This window comes from Bombina bombina, chromosome 2, assembly GCF_027579735.1.
Source record: "Bombina bombina isolate aBomBom1 chromosome 2, aBomBom1.pri, whole genome shotgun sequence".
Classification (NCBI taxonomy): domain Eukaryota; kingdom Metazoa; phylum Chordata; class Amphibia; order Anura; family Bombinatoridae; genus Bombina; species Bombina bombina.
In genome coordinates this window covers 503,440,631-503,460,510 of record NC_069500.1, presented here as the reverse complement: position 1 = coordinate 503,460,510, position 19,880 = coordinate 503,440,631, and the positions used below count along the sequence as shown (strand labels likewise).

Below are 19,880 nucleotides of genomic sequence, written 5' to 3'. Positions count from 1 at the left end.
ACTTAATATGTGTTTCTATAAATGAACTACAGGAACCTAGCTGAACACATCTGGTGAGCCTATGATATGAGTCATATGTGTTTAGCCCCAATAACCAGCTATTATCTCTGTCTACCAAAGCCTTTAAGTGACTGCACTTCTTAATTAAATTCCTTTATACTGCGTGTACTCATATTTGGACATGCATTATATTAAGAAATTATTGGGTCGATTACAATCAAATGATTTATCCCAAAAAAGGATTCTTTCATTGAACCCCCTTTTTTAAAACATGTCTAAAAAATGCATCTTTAACTTCTTTGTTTCGTAAACTGTAAATAAATGGATTAACAAATGGCGTAAACACTGCATAGACCAATGCCATTATCTTATTAAGAGAGCCCTTGCTACCTGTAGGTTTTATGTACATAGCAATAACAGTTGAATAAAATGCAGTAACCACTATTAGATGGGAGGCACAGGTAGAGGCAGCCTTCTGTTTACCAGTGACAGATGGGATCTTCAATATTGCCCTTAGTATACAACCATATGATACCATAGTGAGGAGCACAGACGTGATAGTAACAGAAGATGCACAGATAATTACAAATAACTCTTCAAAATATGTATCTGAACAAGACAACTTGAGTAAAGGTGCAGCCTCACAGAAAAAGTGGTTAATTACATTTGCACTACAAAAATGTAACTCAGATATTTTGATTATAGGAAATGAAGTGGTCAGGAAACTAAACACCCATGACACAGCAGCCAGGACATAGCATGTTTTTTGTGTCATGATACTAGTATAACGTAAGGGGAAACATACTGCCAAATACCTGTCAAAAGACATCACTGCAAGTAAAATAATTTCAGTTGCTCCCAAAAAAGTGAAGAAGAAAAGCTGAGCAAAACAGCCAGAAAAGGAAATGCTTTTCTTGTTATTAATAATGTTCAAAACAATCTTAGGGACGGTCACAGAGATGTAGCCAAGCTCTAAAAATGACAAATTACCAAGAAAGAAATACATGGGCTTGTGAAGTTCTAGACTCAGTCTGATTATGGTGAGGAGGGAAATGTTCACTGTGAGGGTGATGAGATATATTGTTAGGAAGAATGCAAGAAAAAGATTCTGGTATTCCTGAACACTGGAGAATCCCAAAATAATAAATTCATTCACATTTGTTTTATTATAAATTGCATCTGAAGAGTTTGAGAGAAACACACAAATCCAAACACAGCATTTTATCTTATAATGTGAAGATCTCATTCTAAAAAAAAGAAAAGAAAGAAAAAGAAAGACGTCAACTTTTTTTGAATGGTTTCAGTTTTTTATAATATGAGATTATAATGAAAACCGGGCATTTTTTTACACTATGTTATGAATTTTTATATATTCTCAAATGTCTAAAATGTCTGCCTTTTAAATTACCTATGTAGTATATCTAAACTCGCAAGTGCACACACACACAAACATGTTTAAAACCTATCAAGTTTAGTTCTATACTTCTTTTTTTTCAGGAACTTAAACTCATTAACAATATTTTTTTTTGTCATTAAATGTATCATTACATGCATTGTGTATTGGCTTAGTTTCTTTATGCTATTATTGCTTAACTCATCTGAAAATCACACTGTGTTAATTATAATATAGTACATTTTGCTTTTATATTAATATAACTGATGTATAATAACATCTAAACGTTAATCTTTTTGTTTTTATTGTTTTTTAAAGCAAACTATTGTATTTTTATTTCTCTGACACATCTAGCATCATATCATTTAGTTATATTTTATTAAAGAAATTTCTTATTTTCTTGTAATGAGTCAATTCTAAATACCATTATTCAATTATTTTAAAATTGCTTTACAATAATTTTACTGATTTAAGCAAAATAAAACTTACATGGATTTATCTTTTTTTTTTTTTAAACCACTTTTAAACAATTCTTTTTCCAGCTTTTTCTTTTTGTATGTATTTACTTTAACATATCTATCATTAGCAAATGTTGCTGAAAAACACAAAAGAAAAACACTTACTTTTGTTTTGTTGTAGCTTGTGGCAGTAGTTAAACTGTGTACTGAGGTGAGTTTTCTTTCAAATTCCAGGTCTTTGTTAGTATTGTCTTTTTCTTAAGCTTCAGAGTCATCTTCAAATATTTCAATTCCACTATTGATATTTCATTCTCTTGAAAACTGCAAGGAGGAGCTGCCCACTGGACTAACCAATCAAACTTTGTAATTTTTTTACTGGAAGAATGATTTTAATTTTTCACTTGTAGATTTTTTTTTATTAGTATGTTACTTATTTAACTATTATAGTTAAAGTATAAAACATAATTCATGCTTACCTGATAAATTTATTTATCTTGTAGTGTATCCAGTCCACGGATCATCCATTACTTATGGGATATTCTCCTTCCCAACAGGAAGTTGCAAGAGGATCACCCACAGCAGAGCTGCTATATAGCTCCTCCCCTAACTGTCATATCCAGTCATTCGACCGAAAACAAACAGAGAAAGGAGAAACCATAGGGTGCAGTGGTGACTGTAGTTTAATTAAAATTTAGACCTGCCTTAAAAGGACAGGGCGGGCCGTGGACTGGATACACTACAAGAGAAATAAATTTATCAGGTAAGCATAAATTATGTTTTCTCTTGTTAAGTGTATCCAGTCCACGGATCATCCATTACTTATGGGATACCAATACCAAAGCTAAAGTACACGGATGATGGGAGGGAAAAGGCAGGATTAAGCGGAAGGAACCACTGCCTGAAGAACCTTTCTCACAAAAACAGCCTCCGAAGAAGCAAAAGTATCAAATTTGTAAAATTTGGAAAAAGTGTGAAGCGAAGACCAAGTCGCGGCCTTGCAAATCTGTTCAACAGAGGCCTCATTTTTAAAGGCCCAGGTGGAAGCCACAGCTCTAGTAGAATGAGCTGTATTCCTTTCAGGGGGCTGCTGTCCAGCAGTCTCATAGGCTAGGCGTATTATGCTCCGAAGCCAAAAGGAAAGAGAGGTTGCCAAAGCTTTTTGACCTCTCCTCTGTCCAGAGTAAACGACAAACAGGGTAGATGTTTGACAAAAATCTTTAGTAGCTTGTAAGTAAAACTTCAAGGCACGGACTACGTCCAGATTATGTAAAAGACGTTCCTTCTTTGAAGAAGGATTAGGACACAATGATGGAACAACAATCTCTTGATTGATATTCTTGTTAGAAACCACCTTAGGTAAAAACCCAGGTTTGGTACGCAGGACTACCTTATCTGCATGAAAAATCAGATAAGGAGAATCACATTGTAAGGCAGATAGCTCAGAGACTCTCCGAGCCGAGGAAATAGCCATCAAAAACAGAACTTTCCAAGATAAAAGTTTAATATCAATGGAATAAAGGGGTTCCAACGGAACTCCTTGAAGAACTTTAAGAACCAAGTTTAAGCTCCACGGGGGAGCAACAGGTTTAAACACAGGCTTAATTCCAACCAAAGCCTGGCAAAATGCCTGGACGTCTGGAACCTCTGCCAGACGCTTGTGCAAAAGAATAGATAGAGCAGAAATCTGTCCATTTAAGCAACTAGCTGATAATCCTTTGTCCAAGCCCTCTTGGAGAAAAGACAATATTCTAGGAATCCTAATCTTACTCCATGAGTAATTCTTGGATTCACACCAATAAAGATATTTACTCCATATCTTGTGGTAGATTTTCCTGGTAACAGGCTTTCGTGCCTGTATTAAAGTATCAATGACTGACTCGGAGAAGCCACGCTTTGAAAGAATCAAGCGTTCAATCTCCATGCAGTCAGTCTCAGAGAAATTAGATTTGGATGATTGAAAGGACCTTGTATCATAAGGTCCTGTCTTAGAGGCAGAGTCCATGGTGAAAAGGATGACATGTCCACTAGGTCTGCATACCAAGTCCTGCGTGGCCATGCAGGTGCTATCAGAATCACCGATGCTCTCTCCTGTTTGATTTTGGCAATCAGTCGAGGGAGCAGAGGAAACGGTGGAAACACATAAGCCAGGTTGAAGAACCAAGGCACTGCTAGAGCATCTATCAGCGTCGCTTCTGGGTCCCTGGACCTTGATCCGTAACAAGGAAGCTTGGCATTCTGGCGAGACGTCATGAGATCCAACTCTGGTTTGGCCCAACGATGAATCAACTGAGCAAACACCTCCGGATGGAGTTCCCACTCCCCGGATGGAAAGTCTGACGACTTAGAAAATCTGCCTCCCAGTTCTCCACGCCTGGGATATGGATTGCTGACAGGTGGCAAGAGTGGTACTCTGCCCAGCAAATTATATTTGAGACTTCTAACATCGCTAGGGAACTCCTGGTTCCCCCTTGATGGTTGATGTAAGCCACAGTCGTGATGTTGTCCGACTGAAATCTGATGAACCTCAGTGTTGCTAACTGAGGCCAAGCCAGAAGAGCATTGAATATCGCTCTTAACTCCAGAATATTTATTGGAAGGAGTTTCTCCTCCTGAGTAAACGATCCCTGTGCCTTCAGGGAATTCCAGACTGCACCCCAACCTAGAAGGTTGGCATCTGTTGTTACAATTGTCCAATCTGGCCTGCGAAAAGTCATACCCTTGGACAGGTGTACCCGAGACAACCACCAGAGAAGAGAATCTCTGGTCTCTTGATCCAGATTTAGCAGAGGGGACAAATCTGTGTAATCCCCATTCCACTGACTCAGCATGCATAATTGCAGCGGTCTGAGATGAAGGCGCGCAAATAGCAATATGTCCATTGCCGCTACCATTAAGCCGATTACCTCCATACACTGAGCTACCGAAGGGCGCGGAATGGAGTGAAGAACACGGCAAGCATTTAGAAGTTTTGATAACCTGGACTCCGTCAGGTAAACTTTCATTTCTACAGAATCTATAAGAGTCCCTAAGAAGGAGACTCTTGTGAGTAGGGCTAGAGAACTCTTTTCCTCGTTCACTTTCCAACCGTGCGACCTCAGAAATGCCAGAACTATCTCTGTATGACACTTGGCAACTTGAAAGCTTGACGCCTGTATCAGGATGTCGTCTAGACACGGAGCCACCGCTATGCCTCGCGGTCTTAGAACCGCCAGAAGTGAGCCCAGAACCTTTTGTGAATCGGTATGTGAAGGTAGGCATCCTTTAAGTCCACTGTGGTCATGTACTGACCTTCTTGGATCATGGGTAGGATGGTCCGAATAGTTTCCATTTTGAAAGATGGAACTCTGAGGAATTTGTTTAAGATCCTTAGATCCAAAATTGGTCTGAAGGTTCCCTCTTTTTTGGGAACCACAAACAGATTCGAATAAAAACCCTGTCCTTGTTCCGTCCGCGGAACTGGATGGATCACTCCCATAAGTAGGAGGTCTTGCACACAGCGTAGGAATGCCTCTTTCTTTATCTGATTTGCAGATAGCCTTGAAAGATGAAATCTCCCTTGTGGAGGGGAAGCTTTGAAGTCCAGAAGATATCCCTGAGATATGATCTCCAACGCCCAGGGATCCTGAACATCTCTTGCCCACGCCTGGGCGAAGAGAGAAAGTCTGCCCCACAAACAGATTCGAATAAAAACCCTGTCCTTGTTCCGTCCGCGGAACTGGATGGATCACTCCCATAAGTAGGAGGTCTTGCACACAGCGTAGGAATGCCTCTTTCTTTAGCTGATTTGCAGATAGCCTTGAAAGATGAAATCTCCCTTGTGGAGGGGAAGCTTTGAAGTCCAGAAGATATCCCTGAGATATGATCTCCAACGCCCAGAGATCCTGAACATCTCTTGCCCACGCCTGGGCGAAGAGAGAAAGTCTGCCCCCTACTAGATCCGTCGCTGGATAGGGGGCCGTTCCTTCATGCTGTCTTAGAGGCAGCAGCAGACTTTCTGGCCTGCTTGCCTTTGTTCCAGGACTGGTTAGGTTTCCAGGCCTGCTTAGATTGAGCAAAAGTTCCCTCTTGTTTTGAAGAGGAGGAAGTTGATGCTGCACCTGCCTTGAAATTTCGAAAGGCATGAAAATTAGACTGTTTGGCCTTTGCTTTGGCCCTGTCCTGAGGAAGGGTGTGACCCTTACCTCCAGTAATGTCAGCAATAATTTCCTTCAAACCAGGCCCGAATAAGGTCTGCCCCTTGAAAGGAATGTTGAGTAATTTAGACTTCGAAATCACGTAAGCTGACCAGGATTTAAGCCATAGCGCCCTACGTGCTTGGATGGCGAATCCGGAATTCTTAGCCGTTAGTTTAGTCAAATGAACAATGGCATCAGAAACAAATGAGTTAGCTAGCTTAAGTGTTCTAAGTTTGTCAATAATTTCAGTCAATAGAGCTGTATGGATGGCCTCTTCCAGGGCCTCAAACCAGAATGCCGCTGCGGCCGTGACAGGTGCAATGCATGCAAGGGGCTTCCCCCTCGTCAGAATTTTCTTAAGGTAACCCTCCAATTTTTTATCCATTGGATCTGAAAAAGCACAACTGTCCTCAACCGGGATAGTAGTACGCTTTGCTAAAGTAGAAACTGCTCCCTCCACCTTAGGGACCGTCTGCCATAAATATAGGAGGTGGGGAAAAAGGCACACCCGGTCTATTCCACTCCTTGCTAATAATTTCTGTAAGCCTTTTAGGTATAGGAAAAACATCAGTACACACCGGGTACCGCATAGTATTTATCCAGCCTACACAATTTCTCTGGTACTGCAACTGTGTTACAGTCATTCAGAGCAGCTAATACCTCCCCAAGCAACACACGGAGGTTCTCAAGCTTAAATTTAAAATTAGAAATCTCTGAATCAGGATTCCCCGAATCAGAGATGTCACCCACAGACTGAAGCTCTCCGTCCTCATGATCTGCATATTGTGACGCAGTATCAGACATGGCCCTTACAGCATCTGCACGCTCTGTATTTCTCCTAACCCCAGAGGAATTGCGCTTGCCTCATAATTCAGGCAACCTGGATAATACCTCTGACAGGGTATTATTCATGATTGCAGCCATGTCCTGCAAGGTAATCGCTATGGGCGTCCCTGATGTAATTGGCGCCATATTAGCGTGCATCCCCTGAGCGGGAGGCGAAGGGACTGACACGTGGGGAGAGTTAGTCAGCATAACTTCCCCCTCGTCAGAATCTTCTGGTGATATTTCTTTTATATTTAAAGACTGATCTTTACTGTTTAAGGTGAAATCAATACATTTAGTGCACATACTCCTATGGGGCTCCACCATGGCTTTCAAACATAATGAACAAGTAGTTTCCTCTGTGTCAGACATGTTTAAACAGACTAGCAATGAGACTAGCAAGCTTGGAAAACACTTTAAACAAGTTTACAAGCAATATCAAAAACATTACTGCACCTTTAAGAAACACAAATTTTGTCAAAATTTGAAATAACAGTGAAAAAAGGCAGTTACACTAACGAAATTTTTACAGTGTATGTAACAAGTTAGCAGAGCATTGCACCCACTTGCAAATGGATGATTAACCCCTTAATACCCCAAAAATAATAAAAGACAAAAACGTTTTTTTTTTTTTTTTTTTTCAAACAGTCACAACAACTGCCACAGCTCTATGTGGCTTTTTACCTCCCTCAAAAACGACTTTGAAGCCTTTTGAGCCCTCCAGAGATGTCCTGGATCATGCAGGAAGAAGCTGGAAGTCGGTGTCTGTAATTTTTGCTGTGCAAAAAAACGGCAAAATAGGCCCCTCCCACTCATATTACAACAGTGGAAAGCCTAAGGAAACTGTTTCTAGGCCAAATTCAAGCCAGCCATGTGGAAAAAAACTAGGCCCCAATAAGTTTTATCACCAAATACATATAAAAACGATTAAACATGCCAGCAAACGTTTTATATTACATTTTTATAAGAGTATGCATCTCTATTAATAAGCCTGATACCAGTTGCTATAACTGCATTTAAGGCTTTACTTACATTAGTTTGGTATCAGCAGCATTATCTAGCAAATTCCATCCCTAGAAAAATATTAACTGCACATACCTTATTGCAGGAAAACCTGAAAGCCATTCCCTCTCTGAAGTTACCTCACTCCTCAGAATATGTGAGAACAGCCATGGATCTTAGTTACCTCTGATAAGATCATAGAAAACGCAGGCAGATTCTTCTTCTAAATACTGCCTGAGATAAACAGTACACTCCGGCACCATTTAAAAATAACAAACTTTTGATTGAAGAATAAACTAAGTATAAAACACCACACTCCTCTTACGACCTCCATCTTGGTTGAGGCTTGCAAGAGAATGACTGGGTATGACAGTTAGGGGAGGAGCTATATAGCAGCTCTGCTGTGGGTGATCCTCTTGCAACTTCCTGTTGGGAAGGAGAATATCCCATAAGTTATGGATGATCCGTGGACTGGATACACTTAACAAGAGAAATATAGTTTATACTTATAATGCTATTTATATATGTATATACTATATATTTATATGTGTATTTATATATGTATAAAATATAAATATATTTATTTTATTTATATTTATATATATATATATATATATATATACACACACATATATATATATTATATATATATATATATATATATATATATATATATAAAATACATATATGATTAAGGCTACTAAGCCGAAACATGTCAGGTGTGCTCTGACTGTTATACCATTTGTATCTCTTTAATGTGACTTAATAAACTGTGATTTTACTGAATTGGAGGGTGCCGGTACTATCTTTTCTGAACTATATATATATATATATATATATATATATATATATATATATATATATATATATATATAAAATCACAAAGGTAGGCTGGGTCAAAATTCACATGTTTATGATAATAAAGAGTGACAGCGTAAAATCAAAAAAGGCATAGAGCAAAAAATTAGTTAAGACCACAGGCGGGTTGTCCGCCTTATGTCCACAATAGAGCAAACTATCAAGTTCAACTGCCAGGGTGCCTACTTATCGTAATTATACAACTCGATAAATGGTAGAAACATATATATATATATTATGAAGTTATATGATTAAGATAAGTGTATACATAGTGTACTGGTGCATTTTTAAATGGTACAAACCATACCTGCAAATATCACCTATGTTTTTATATTAACATTGGAATATTAGTCACACAATATGGCCTATTCTGCTTAGCCAGTCACCACATTACAAGGTGTTTCAATGTTGACTGGTTTTAAAACTACAGTACTTTGCCTTTATGAGCTGAATCATTCCTGCTTCTCTCTTTAAAATAGAATGAGACTCATTTGCTTTATATATGTTTCCTTTACACTGTTATGAGATTAACTGAACTTGGATGGGTGCTTTAACCAAAGAAAGATGGTTAATCTTCCTATTTGTTTTTAAATACATATCCACAAAGTTTGGCCTAGCACACCTTACAATAGTTGGGTTAGATAAATCCTGGGAGCTGCTGCCCATGAGACTCAATATTTAAACAAAACAAGGGGCATTGGCACACATCCACTTCAAATAAACAAAACATTTTAATATAAAAACATAGGTGATATAGGGTGGCAGTTTTTGAAGCATTTAAAAATGTTTTGTTTATTTGCAAGTGGGGCAAATGGTAGGTTTGGATAATGAAAATAATTACAGAAGCAAGATGCTACTGTAACTGGTTTTTAACAATTTTTGACTTTACTGGTATAAGTTTTGTACATTGTAGGCATGCTCTGTAAGCAAAAGCTGACACAACTCTTAGCCAGCCCACCAGTCCAGCATCTCCATCCCGGCCGAGCCTCCACCCCCTAACTTTGCCTGCCACTAATCTGCCCCCATAAACTACATTCCAGAAGGAATGTACTATGCATGTGCACAATGCTCGCTCCTTGACCTCCCTACCAAAAGTATGATGCTCTGTGGTGCCGCCGGCCCAGCAGCTCACTGGGAAAACTACCAGTATCCCAGCAGGCTGATCTGGCACTGCTATTATCTCTCTCTGTCTCTTCCTGTTATATATAGGGCTAGATTACAGTTGCAATGCAAATTAGTGTTTACAAAAACACGTGAATTGTGCTGACGGGATTTTTCTATCGCGGACCTTGTACATGGTGTTTTGGCATGGGTTTACAAGTTGAAAGTAGAAAAATTGCATGCTCGCTCCATTTATGAGTTTGCGTATATATACAGTATTATCGCAAGGGGATTTCCCACAATATCGTGTTCACGCTGCACTACTTGTGGACTCAAAGGCCTGCTAATTAATTAAAATGACAACAACCATTAATGTGTTTGAAAGTCACTTAGAACAACTGCATATTAACACATCTACCATGTTTGACATATTCTCCAATATGTGCTCTAGTTACAACAAAAATGCCATTTGGCTAGAGCACTGATTGGAGAACAGTTCAAACCGTTAGTTCAACAAAAAAAAGTACTTTTGAAGTCAGTGGGTGGTGTACAGGGAATTTGATTTTCAGCACTACATTAAAAAGTAAGTTATAGTGCATCTTCATTACATCTGATGAAATAAACTCCATCTAAAATATTGCTAATGTTCAGGATCTGTTTAATCAAAGGGGAAAGTTCACTATAATTGTAACTATTTTTTTTATTAATTATAAATTACCTATTTCTAACTCTTAACTATTTACTAATATATATGAACTATTAGCAAATTGTTCTATTGATTTTTTGTCCGTTATTACCAAAGTACAGTAGAAGCTGAAATTCCTCCATATCCACTCCCTGGGCGATTCAAGTGGGGTGAAGCATCAATATACAAGTTTCACTTGGGGTGAATGACAAAGGATTGTTGCAGAGCACCACTGATCCTCTGGTATCCACTCCAAGTGAAACTCGTGGATTGAAGTTTCGCCCCCCTTAAATTCCCCAGGTAGAGACAACAAAGAGTGGGGGTGAGGGAATTTTAGCTTCTATTGTACTTTGGCATTAATGGAACAAAACTCTATTGTGCCAGAGTGGTGCTCCATTAATGGAAAAGCACTCTAACTTATTTCTAAATGCATGTCACTTATATGTAAAACAACTATGCATGAGGTTATTTTTAAATGTTTTTAGCAAACATGATAAATTTATTATTTAAGAGAATACTTCAGATTTAACTTTTTTTGTGTGAAAATGTGCAAATTAATAGACAAAGACTATTTTTTTTGAGAAAGCATAAGTGTTTGCTGTGAAAGATAATTTTAAAGACTATTAAAAGTATTTAAAATGAATACATATATGACATTAACCAATTTTTTTAACATTTGCAGATGTTTAGAAAAGGGATGAGATATTAGACGTTCAAGATGAGCCTACGAGATCTGATGTCTGTACAGAAACTGAACAAAGTATTACAGGAATGGAATAAATATTTGTTGAGAACATGTACCACTTAAGGAAATGTGTGCATAATAATTTCAGAAGAATCCAGAAAAATCAAAGTAGGCAAATTCAGTTACTTCAACATGTACTGGATACTGTGGAATCCTCCAGGGCACTTATTACATAAGGACGTTTATGGATGACTTGCATTAGATTTGTTCCTTTTAGACAATTTAAATCATGATGTGTTTATGTAGAATTATGTATTTTTTTCTGTTAATTTTGTCAAACTGCCAGCACTTTATTAAAGTGGAGTGACTTCTTTATTCGTTTGGGTGAGTCTGGGGGAAAAAAAAGAACTATGTCATACACCACACTTTAATTTTACAAAGAGGTCTGTCATTTGTGTTTTTTATTTTTGGCAGCTGTACACATGAGTCACTGGGTTGTAAAAGGGTTAAATTTACATTCTGTCATTATACTAATTTTACAAAGAACATTTACTTTTTGGTTGTCCCAAAAGATGTTTCAAACAGTTTATTCACATCTGCTTGCTACTCCTCATTCAGTAATAGGATCAATTGCAGCTTATCTCAGTGAATATCTTTCCACCAAAGTCTGACCTTAATTGAAAAGTAAGAGATGTACATGGAAAACTTAATGTGTGACTAAATCTTTCAATACAAAGCACTAAGCCCCTAAATTACTAGGCTCAATTTCTCTTTCTAAATGTCTGCCTCGGTCATGTCACTAACAAAGTAGCATGCATGTGAATAGGCTTACCCTTGGAAGGTCTTTGGCTCCATGAAGATTAAGTCAACACTCTTCAGATTTTATAATGCCACTGTCCTATGTTTGGAGTTTCCCTGTTAAAATTCCACCACTGTTGCTGCTGACCCTGTCACCGGCCTTCTGTGCTGTAAGTGATTGAGAGTGTTGAAATTACCCCTCTTGCCCTGTCATGCGCAGACTTATTTTGTCAGTGCGTAGGGCCTACAGAATTTCCACCCAGCTTTGCAGTCACACATGTGACAAGGAACATTGCATGGCAGTGTGCTTATTGATATCGAGAAAATTAGCGACAATTCAAAGTTCAAAACAAAGTTTGGTTGACACATTTTTAGAACACACATATGTCTGAGTGCATTTAAAAGGGACCTCCAAAAATATACTGTCCATTGAAAATGTAGTATGCATGCTGTGCATTAGTACTCAATACTGATCCATTAGTGATGCCACTTTGTGGCCTCCAACTGTGACCACACAGATGAGGATATGGTAGTTATGAGTGGATCAAAGATACTACACAAACACATTTATAATGTGCATGTTGTCATTGTACACAAAAGGGGCATTGATAGAATGAAACTGCTGCTGGATGCAATATGCCTTCTGCTGGTTCAACGGTGGCCACAGAGCAATATGGGTGCAGTGTATTGTCCGCCACATGTTAGGTATGCCCCCATATTCTATTAGTCCCTTTTGTGATTAGACCAGAATCCTCTGTGTGAGGGAATCCTATGAAAGGATGTAATTTGTTGAGGATGGCATTCATAAACGTCCCGATAACAACAGTGAAAGTGCCTTGAGTCATTCTTTATGGCATTCTACAACCTAATAATGCACTGCATATATATGCTGTAAATGTCATAAACCTTAGCATCAGTGGGTGTGCACACCCTGCACGTGCGGGCAAGACTGCTTGCATGTATGATTGTGTTGAGACACAGTTTTCCATGAGCAAGTGAAAAAGCAAACTTGGGGGCAATTTAGTCAATCAAAAAAGCACTGCTACACAACGGTGATCAAAAAGGCAAGAACATCTGGGACATATTGGCTGTGATATTTGTTTAATTTCTAGTACACTAGACCTACTGTATGTGAGCACCCTAGTAATAATTCTTGACCATATGCAGCTAAAACGTTTTGAAAACATTGAAGCCAAAAAAAATCTTGAAATTTCTTCGATAGCATAGTCACAACGCATATTACCCAACAGCTTGTAATACGAGTGCAGAATAGCATTTTTCGTGGCACATTGAAAAGATAGGACATGTAATTTTTCAAAAGCTCACGAGGTTTAGTTCGCAATAATCCAACTAGTTATATGGGTGTGTGCCAAAACCATGACCTCGAGCATAAACCTTTTGCAGTTGATAGTGTTCCACTTGTAATCTAGCCCATAGTGAAAAGTAAGATTGAGAGTGTGAGTGTGAGAGATAGGACCCAATTATCAAAAATCAGAGTAGATATAAAAATCCACATTGACACTCACAGAGACCGCCCTCAGGGAATTCTCTAAAAAGGTACTGTCCTTGTTACTTTTGAGATGTCAATCTTTCAAAGTAATGCAGTTCACAGGAAAGGGAAACTTAGCTGGAAAGAGTGAAGTTAGCAGGGAGCAGAAGGCGCACTAAAAAAAACATACAGCAACCGATACAAATTAGATTAATTTTCTTTCAGTGTTTTGTATATGTTAATCACCTTTATCTCTGTATGCATATGTTTTTCTATTGTTGTAAAATGTTTTGCAAATTTTGACACAATCTGGCCACCTTTCCATTTGCAAGATAAAGCAGCAAGAACTGTTGGACATTTTTTTTAGAGAATATGTCAGACAATTGCAGAGAACTTTTAACTACATCTGTGTTTTGCCCAACATCAGACACAGGGACACTGATTTTACATTTAGGAAAACAATACACTTAGCATTTCACAGAGCATTTAGCATGTTTTATTATTATTTGAACTGTCTGCATAAGGCCAAAAAGATTTTACTTTTTGCATTAAATACAATTTTTGCAGAACTATGTTGTTATTAATTTAAATATGATTTAAAAATACAATTATTTTCTGCATGTTTTATTTCAATACCTTATTTAAATGTTTCAGTTGATATTTAAATTGCAATTTTTCGGCTAGATTACGAGTCTTGCGTTATGAGTAAAAAAAGCAGCGTTAAGCCTCATAACGCTACTTTTTTACTACCGTTGCTATTACAAGTCTTGTGGGTACAGCTGTCCCGCACACTTTTTTGGCCTTAACGCAAATCAACTTACGCAATTTGCGTATAGTCTTTTTTAATGGGACTTCCATAGCGCTGGTATTACAAGCTTTTTTTTAGGCCAAAAAGTGAGCGGTACAGCCTATCCCGCAAGATTCGTAACGCATTCTAAAGTCAGTAGTTATGAGTTTTACACTACAATGCTGTAGCATAAAACTCATAAGTAAAATGCTAAAAAGTACACTAACATCCATAAACTATCTATTAACCCCTAAATTCGAGGCCCTCCTGCATTGCAAACACTAAAATAAAATTATTAACCCCTAATCTGCCGCTCCCGACATCACCGTCACTAGAATAAACATATTGACCCCTAAATTGCCGCACTCCCACCTCTCAAACATTAGTTAAATATTATTAACCCCTAATCTGCTGTCCCTGACATAGCCGCCACCCCCAACGTTGCCGCCACTATACTATATTTATTAACCCCTAAACCTAAGTCTAACTCTAACCCTAACACCCCCTAACTTAAATATAATTAAAATAAATCTAAAGAAAACCTACTATCATTACCTAAATAATTCCTATTTAAAACTAAACACTTACTTGTAAAATAAACCCTAAGATAGCTACAATATAACTAATAGTTACATTGTAGCTAGCTTAGGGTTTATTTTTATTTTACAGGCAAGTTTGTATTTATTTTAACTAGGTAGAATAGTTATTAAATAGTTATTAACTATTTAATAACTACCTAGCTAAAATAAATACAAATTTACCTGTAAAATAAAACCTAACCCTAGTTACACTAGCACCTAACACTACACTACAATTAAATCAATTACCTAAATGAAATACAATTAAATAAATTGAATAAATGAAATACAATTACCAAAATTACAAAAACAAACACTAAATTGCACAAAATAAAAAGCAAATTACAAGATATTTAAACTAATTACACCTAATCTAATAGCCCTATCAAAATTAATCAGCTCTTTTAATCAGCCAATTAATCAGCCAATAGGATTGAGCTTGCATTTTATTGGCTGTTCCAATCAGCCAATAGAATGCGAACTCAATCCTATTGACTGATTGGATCAGCCAATAGGATTGAAGTTCAATCCTATTGGCTGATTGCATCAGCCAATAGGATTTTTTAAACCTTAATTCTGATTGGCTGATAGAATTATATCAGCCAATCAGAATCTAAGGGATGCCATCTTGGATGAAGTCATTTAAAGGAACCTTCATTCATCGTTAGTCATCGGAAAGAAGAGGATGCTCCATGTCGGATGTCTTGAAGATGGAGCCACTCCACGCTGGATGGATGAAGATAGAAGATGCCGTCTGGATGAAGACTTCAGCCCGTCTGGAGGACCACTTCTCCCAGCTTGGATGGAGACTTCTCCCGGCTTAGTTGAGGACTTGTGGCTGCTTCGTTCAGGACTACTCCCGGCTTCATTGAGAATGGATGTCTTCAGGGGTTAGTGTTAGGTTTTTTTAAGGGTTTATTGGGTGGGTTTTATTTTTAGGTTAGGGTTTGGGCCGCAATAGAGCTAAATGCCCTTTTAAGGGCAATGCCCATACAAATGCCCAATGGGGAGCTTAGGTTTTTTTAGTTAGGGTTTTATTTGGGGGGTTGGTTGTGTGGGTGGTGGGTTTTACTGTTGAGGGGTTGTTTGTATTTTTTTTTTTTTTTTATTGAGGTTTAATTCAGAGCTTAAAGACAATGCCTTTCAGTACATTCAATATACACAGTTGTTTCAGATTATACAGTTATAAAACCATAATATGCATAACATAACTCTATGGCATTGTTAAAAAAAAAAGGGAGAAGATCAATAACCATCGTGCTTGCTCGTAAGTTGGTTTGTCTTCTAGATGGCACCAGGGGCCACTTTTGGACCTCACTGTATTGCAGATGTCATGAAGCTACAGAAGACAATTATAAACCGTATGGTGCCACTCTTGGGTCCCAGCTGATAAACCTCTATTTTAAGTTTTTATAAATTTTAAAACGGACATATGAACAATGTTTTTGATTTTTCAAGTAGTTTGAGTTGTGTGAACAAGATAACATAACATATGTATAATATTGTTTATAAATATGGCTGATAATCCCTTATTAGGTTGTAGATAATATCAGTAATACAGGAAAAGCCTTCCATATAGAGCAGTAGCCCATCCAAAAACAACTTATTAAAATTAAAGCAAAAGTTAGAATAGCTTAGGGAGATAATATGGGGCCAGAAGTATGTAGGTGCTAAGGAAATCACAATGTATGAAGTAAAAGAAAAGGCACTATCTCTCTGCATCTGAGCCATCCTAGACATTTTGACAGTGGTTTAAGAGTCAGCCAGTTATAAAAACACAGTATATTTAGAGATGTAAATTAGGGATAATGAGGTTAGGAGGGCAAGGTTAATGTGGTCCCTTAGTTGTAATTAAAATATAGTGTATGTCAAGGTCACTAAACCGGGGTGGTAGCGTGAAGATTGTAGTAGGAAATCCCCTTATTTAGATTATATCTAGACAAAAAACTTTATTAATTCACGTCCTAATCTCATTCACTCTGTCTATTTAATAGATTAGTTGCGTCAGGTAAATGTGAAACCCATAAACCGTGAGTACCTCGTGTGCCAAATGTCCCAGACCTATAAATTATTGTGTACATAATCTTTGAGTAAAAAACATTATGGATTAGTGCAGACATAAGGAGTGACTCAAGTATAGTGTCATATCAGTTACTTATAGGAGTGATCCTTGGGTCATGAATTGCATTAGGTCGCACCGCCCCGGCCGCAGGCGGTACTTCTCTAAAACTAAGAAAAATGCCCAAGGATCATTGTCTATGACAACATTAAGGCAGAATAGATATGCTAGCATTGCTATGTGCCAACACTATGGCCATACAAATAATTATCTAGGTGACAAGATGCACTTCTACTGGGAATTAGCCCAAACCTAGTGTGCTAGCATTATCAATGTTACTGATTATATCATAATCAACATACTAACTGACATCTCGTGGTATCATGTGCTATCAGCAATATCCAAAAATATAAGGAGAAAAAAAAATGTCTCACAAGATGTTTAGCATGAGTGTACCAGAGGAGAAAGAAGTCTAACAACCAGGTTAAAAATGTGATTTCAGTATAGAGCATAATATGTATAAGAGTTTGTAACTGAGCATTCCTATATACATTCATATGATGAGATACATATATAAATCTGGGCTGCTTCTTAACAATAGACATAAGTGTTCAGACACTTTAAATAAAATATACTCTCAAATAAAAATATGACAATGATGAAAGGGTGAATATTTCTTGCCTTGGACGAGTCTGATAATCCTACAGGTATGATTCCTAGTATATACTAGTGTAGGGCAGTTAGAAAATGGGGTCATATTGAAATGTTAGAGATATGCAATACACCTTTGGAATCTCAGTGAGTTATAGATAGTGACATCCTCCAGACAGTTAGCTGTTACTAAGCTCAATAATAGGGTGAAAGGGAGAATGCAGACACTCAAAAGTTAAAACATAAACAACTACCAACATTCTAAAAGCAAGTTATCAAAATAATCCTGCCTATAACTAAGAACAACACAAACATTTTGCAGACCAGCTTTTCCTCCGTGTGTTAGGCTCAGTAGCCATCATTAGTCTAAAGTTATAGTCTATAAAAAACGTTTATGGAAGGGGCGAACTGTCCTTGGTAAGTGATTCCACAGGCTGGGTTACCAAAAGAGAATTTAATAGGCAGCGAATAGTTTTAAAAGTGTATGGCTTTGTTCAGGTAATTTCCATACCATACTCACTGCGTATGTGCGGTAAACAACTTATCAGCCCACACCTGTTTTCATGGGCTGAGTAAGGGCCACACTGAAAATACAGTCCAGTAGCAGCGATGTGCAGAACACGGACTTCAGCAGTTTCAGTGTAGCCATCACGAGTGATATTCTAAGTAAGTTCCACTTTTCCTTCCATCCTCGGCTTTCTGTTCCATTTAAGTTAGAGAGTTGCGGTTTTGGGGGAATCAGCACTGTCAGGTCCTCAGCCGAGGACGGCGCCAAAACTAACCAGGACCGTGTATGTATAGCAAGAACGCTCCCCCTGTTCCGTGTGTCTGAGATTGGACTGTATACTGAGGCGCCCATCATCCTCCGGGCCATTCTCTGGATCACAACCCGGCACAATTAAGGCTCTGTGTTAACCGTCTGTAAGACAGGGTCCGCAGAGTTGCCAACCAAATGCTCCCCAGCTTCAACATGGTGGTAGGCAAGTATCACGGGAAGTCCCCCAGGCTTAGCAGGGCTCTCCACCTCCAGTGTATCCTCTATAGCTGGCAAAGATGTACGGTCTGCTTGTAAAGCTGTCTGGAGAGATGTCGGTCGCCTTTCAGACATATTCACTACAGCGTCATCATGTAGTTTACACTCTGACACAGTCGGAGAGGTGGTTAGAGTAAAATCCACTGAGGGAGTACAGGGTAGTTCGTAGGCCGCTTCTGAGAAGACCCCTCGGTATTGGAAAAGCATACGGCTTATTTCCTTTAGTATGCAAATAGGCTCCATGGCAGCTTGATCCGTTTCAGGGGACAATCAGCCTGTAGTTCTGTAGATAGAGTTCTTGTATCCAGCACTATGTGCTGCTTAACGACAAGGCCCGAATGTGCCTCGCCGGGGGGTGATATAAAGGCCTCAACCTTAGGTGTTTTTATATGAATCAGAAGGAAGCAGCACTCCAAAACGGTAAGTTAAAAATTCCAATCTTTATTTGAACATTTAAAAAATGAAAAATGTATCCAATGCAAGACAGTAGAGCACAGCACAAAAGCAGACGTTCACAGGAGGGGGGAGCGGAGTCCTAACATGTTTCGTTCTATTCAGCACTTAATCATAGGATAACTCCCCACCTGTGTGAAGCACAATTTAACTCTCTCTTGGCCAATCAGAATTTCTAAGGCCAAGTCACACCATCAAAATCACATACTCAGGTGTGAATAGTGCATCACAAATAGTGGTAGAACAATGTAATAACGTGCAATAACAAATAATAAAATAAATGATAAGACAAATAAGTAAAAACAACATAAAAAAGAGTTTTGTGTAAGAGTAAAAAAACATCATTGCAAATCCCATTATTGAACTTATGATTTGTACATATCAATGCTATACAAACATGCATGCATGTTCCACATGTGAATATTTTGCAAACACAATTATTTCATTAAAATGTCAATAATGGAAAATTTTGATTACAAGATTCTATGCGTAGCCTCAAACTGTATATAAGTTTTCTATCATTGATGTCTAAATCTAACTCTCAATATTATGGTCTAACATATCAATATAATAAAAAATAGATATGATATATGATGGCAGTTATAAAGAAAATTACATTGAAGAGTCTAACTGTATACTGTAGTATACAGTTAGTATACAGTTAGTATACCATACTGTATACTGAAATTTCATTGACATGATGTATGGGTCAAAGCATAAATGATGATGGTGAAATCAATATATGTTGATTTAATTAATAGTTAATCACAGCACCACTAAAGCATTCTATCCACTGTCAGAAAAAATTAAATAAAAAATTGTATATATATTTTTTGGGTGCAAGAGTTTA

At 37.9% G+C, this 19,880-nt stretch overlaps 1 protein-coding gene across 1 annotated transcript; it reads right to left on the bottom strand.

Annotated features, from left to right (window-relative positions):
* Nucleotides 1-247: 247 nt before the first annotated feature.
* On the bottom strand, nt 248-18,193 carry LOC128647080 (olfactory receptor 8H1-like). The gene is made up of 2 exons (XM_053699895.1): nt 18,100-18,193; nt 248-1,179 (listed from the first exon to the last, which is right to left on the bottom strand). The coding sequence occupies exons 1-2, from the start codon at nt 18,191-18,193 to the stop codon at nt 248-250; spliced, it is 1,026 nt and encodes a 341-aa protein (XP_053555870.1).
* Between the last annotated feature and the right edge of the window lie 1,687 nt (nt 18,194-19,880).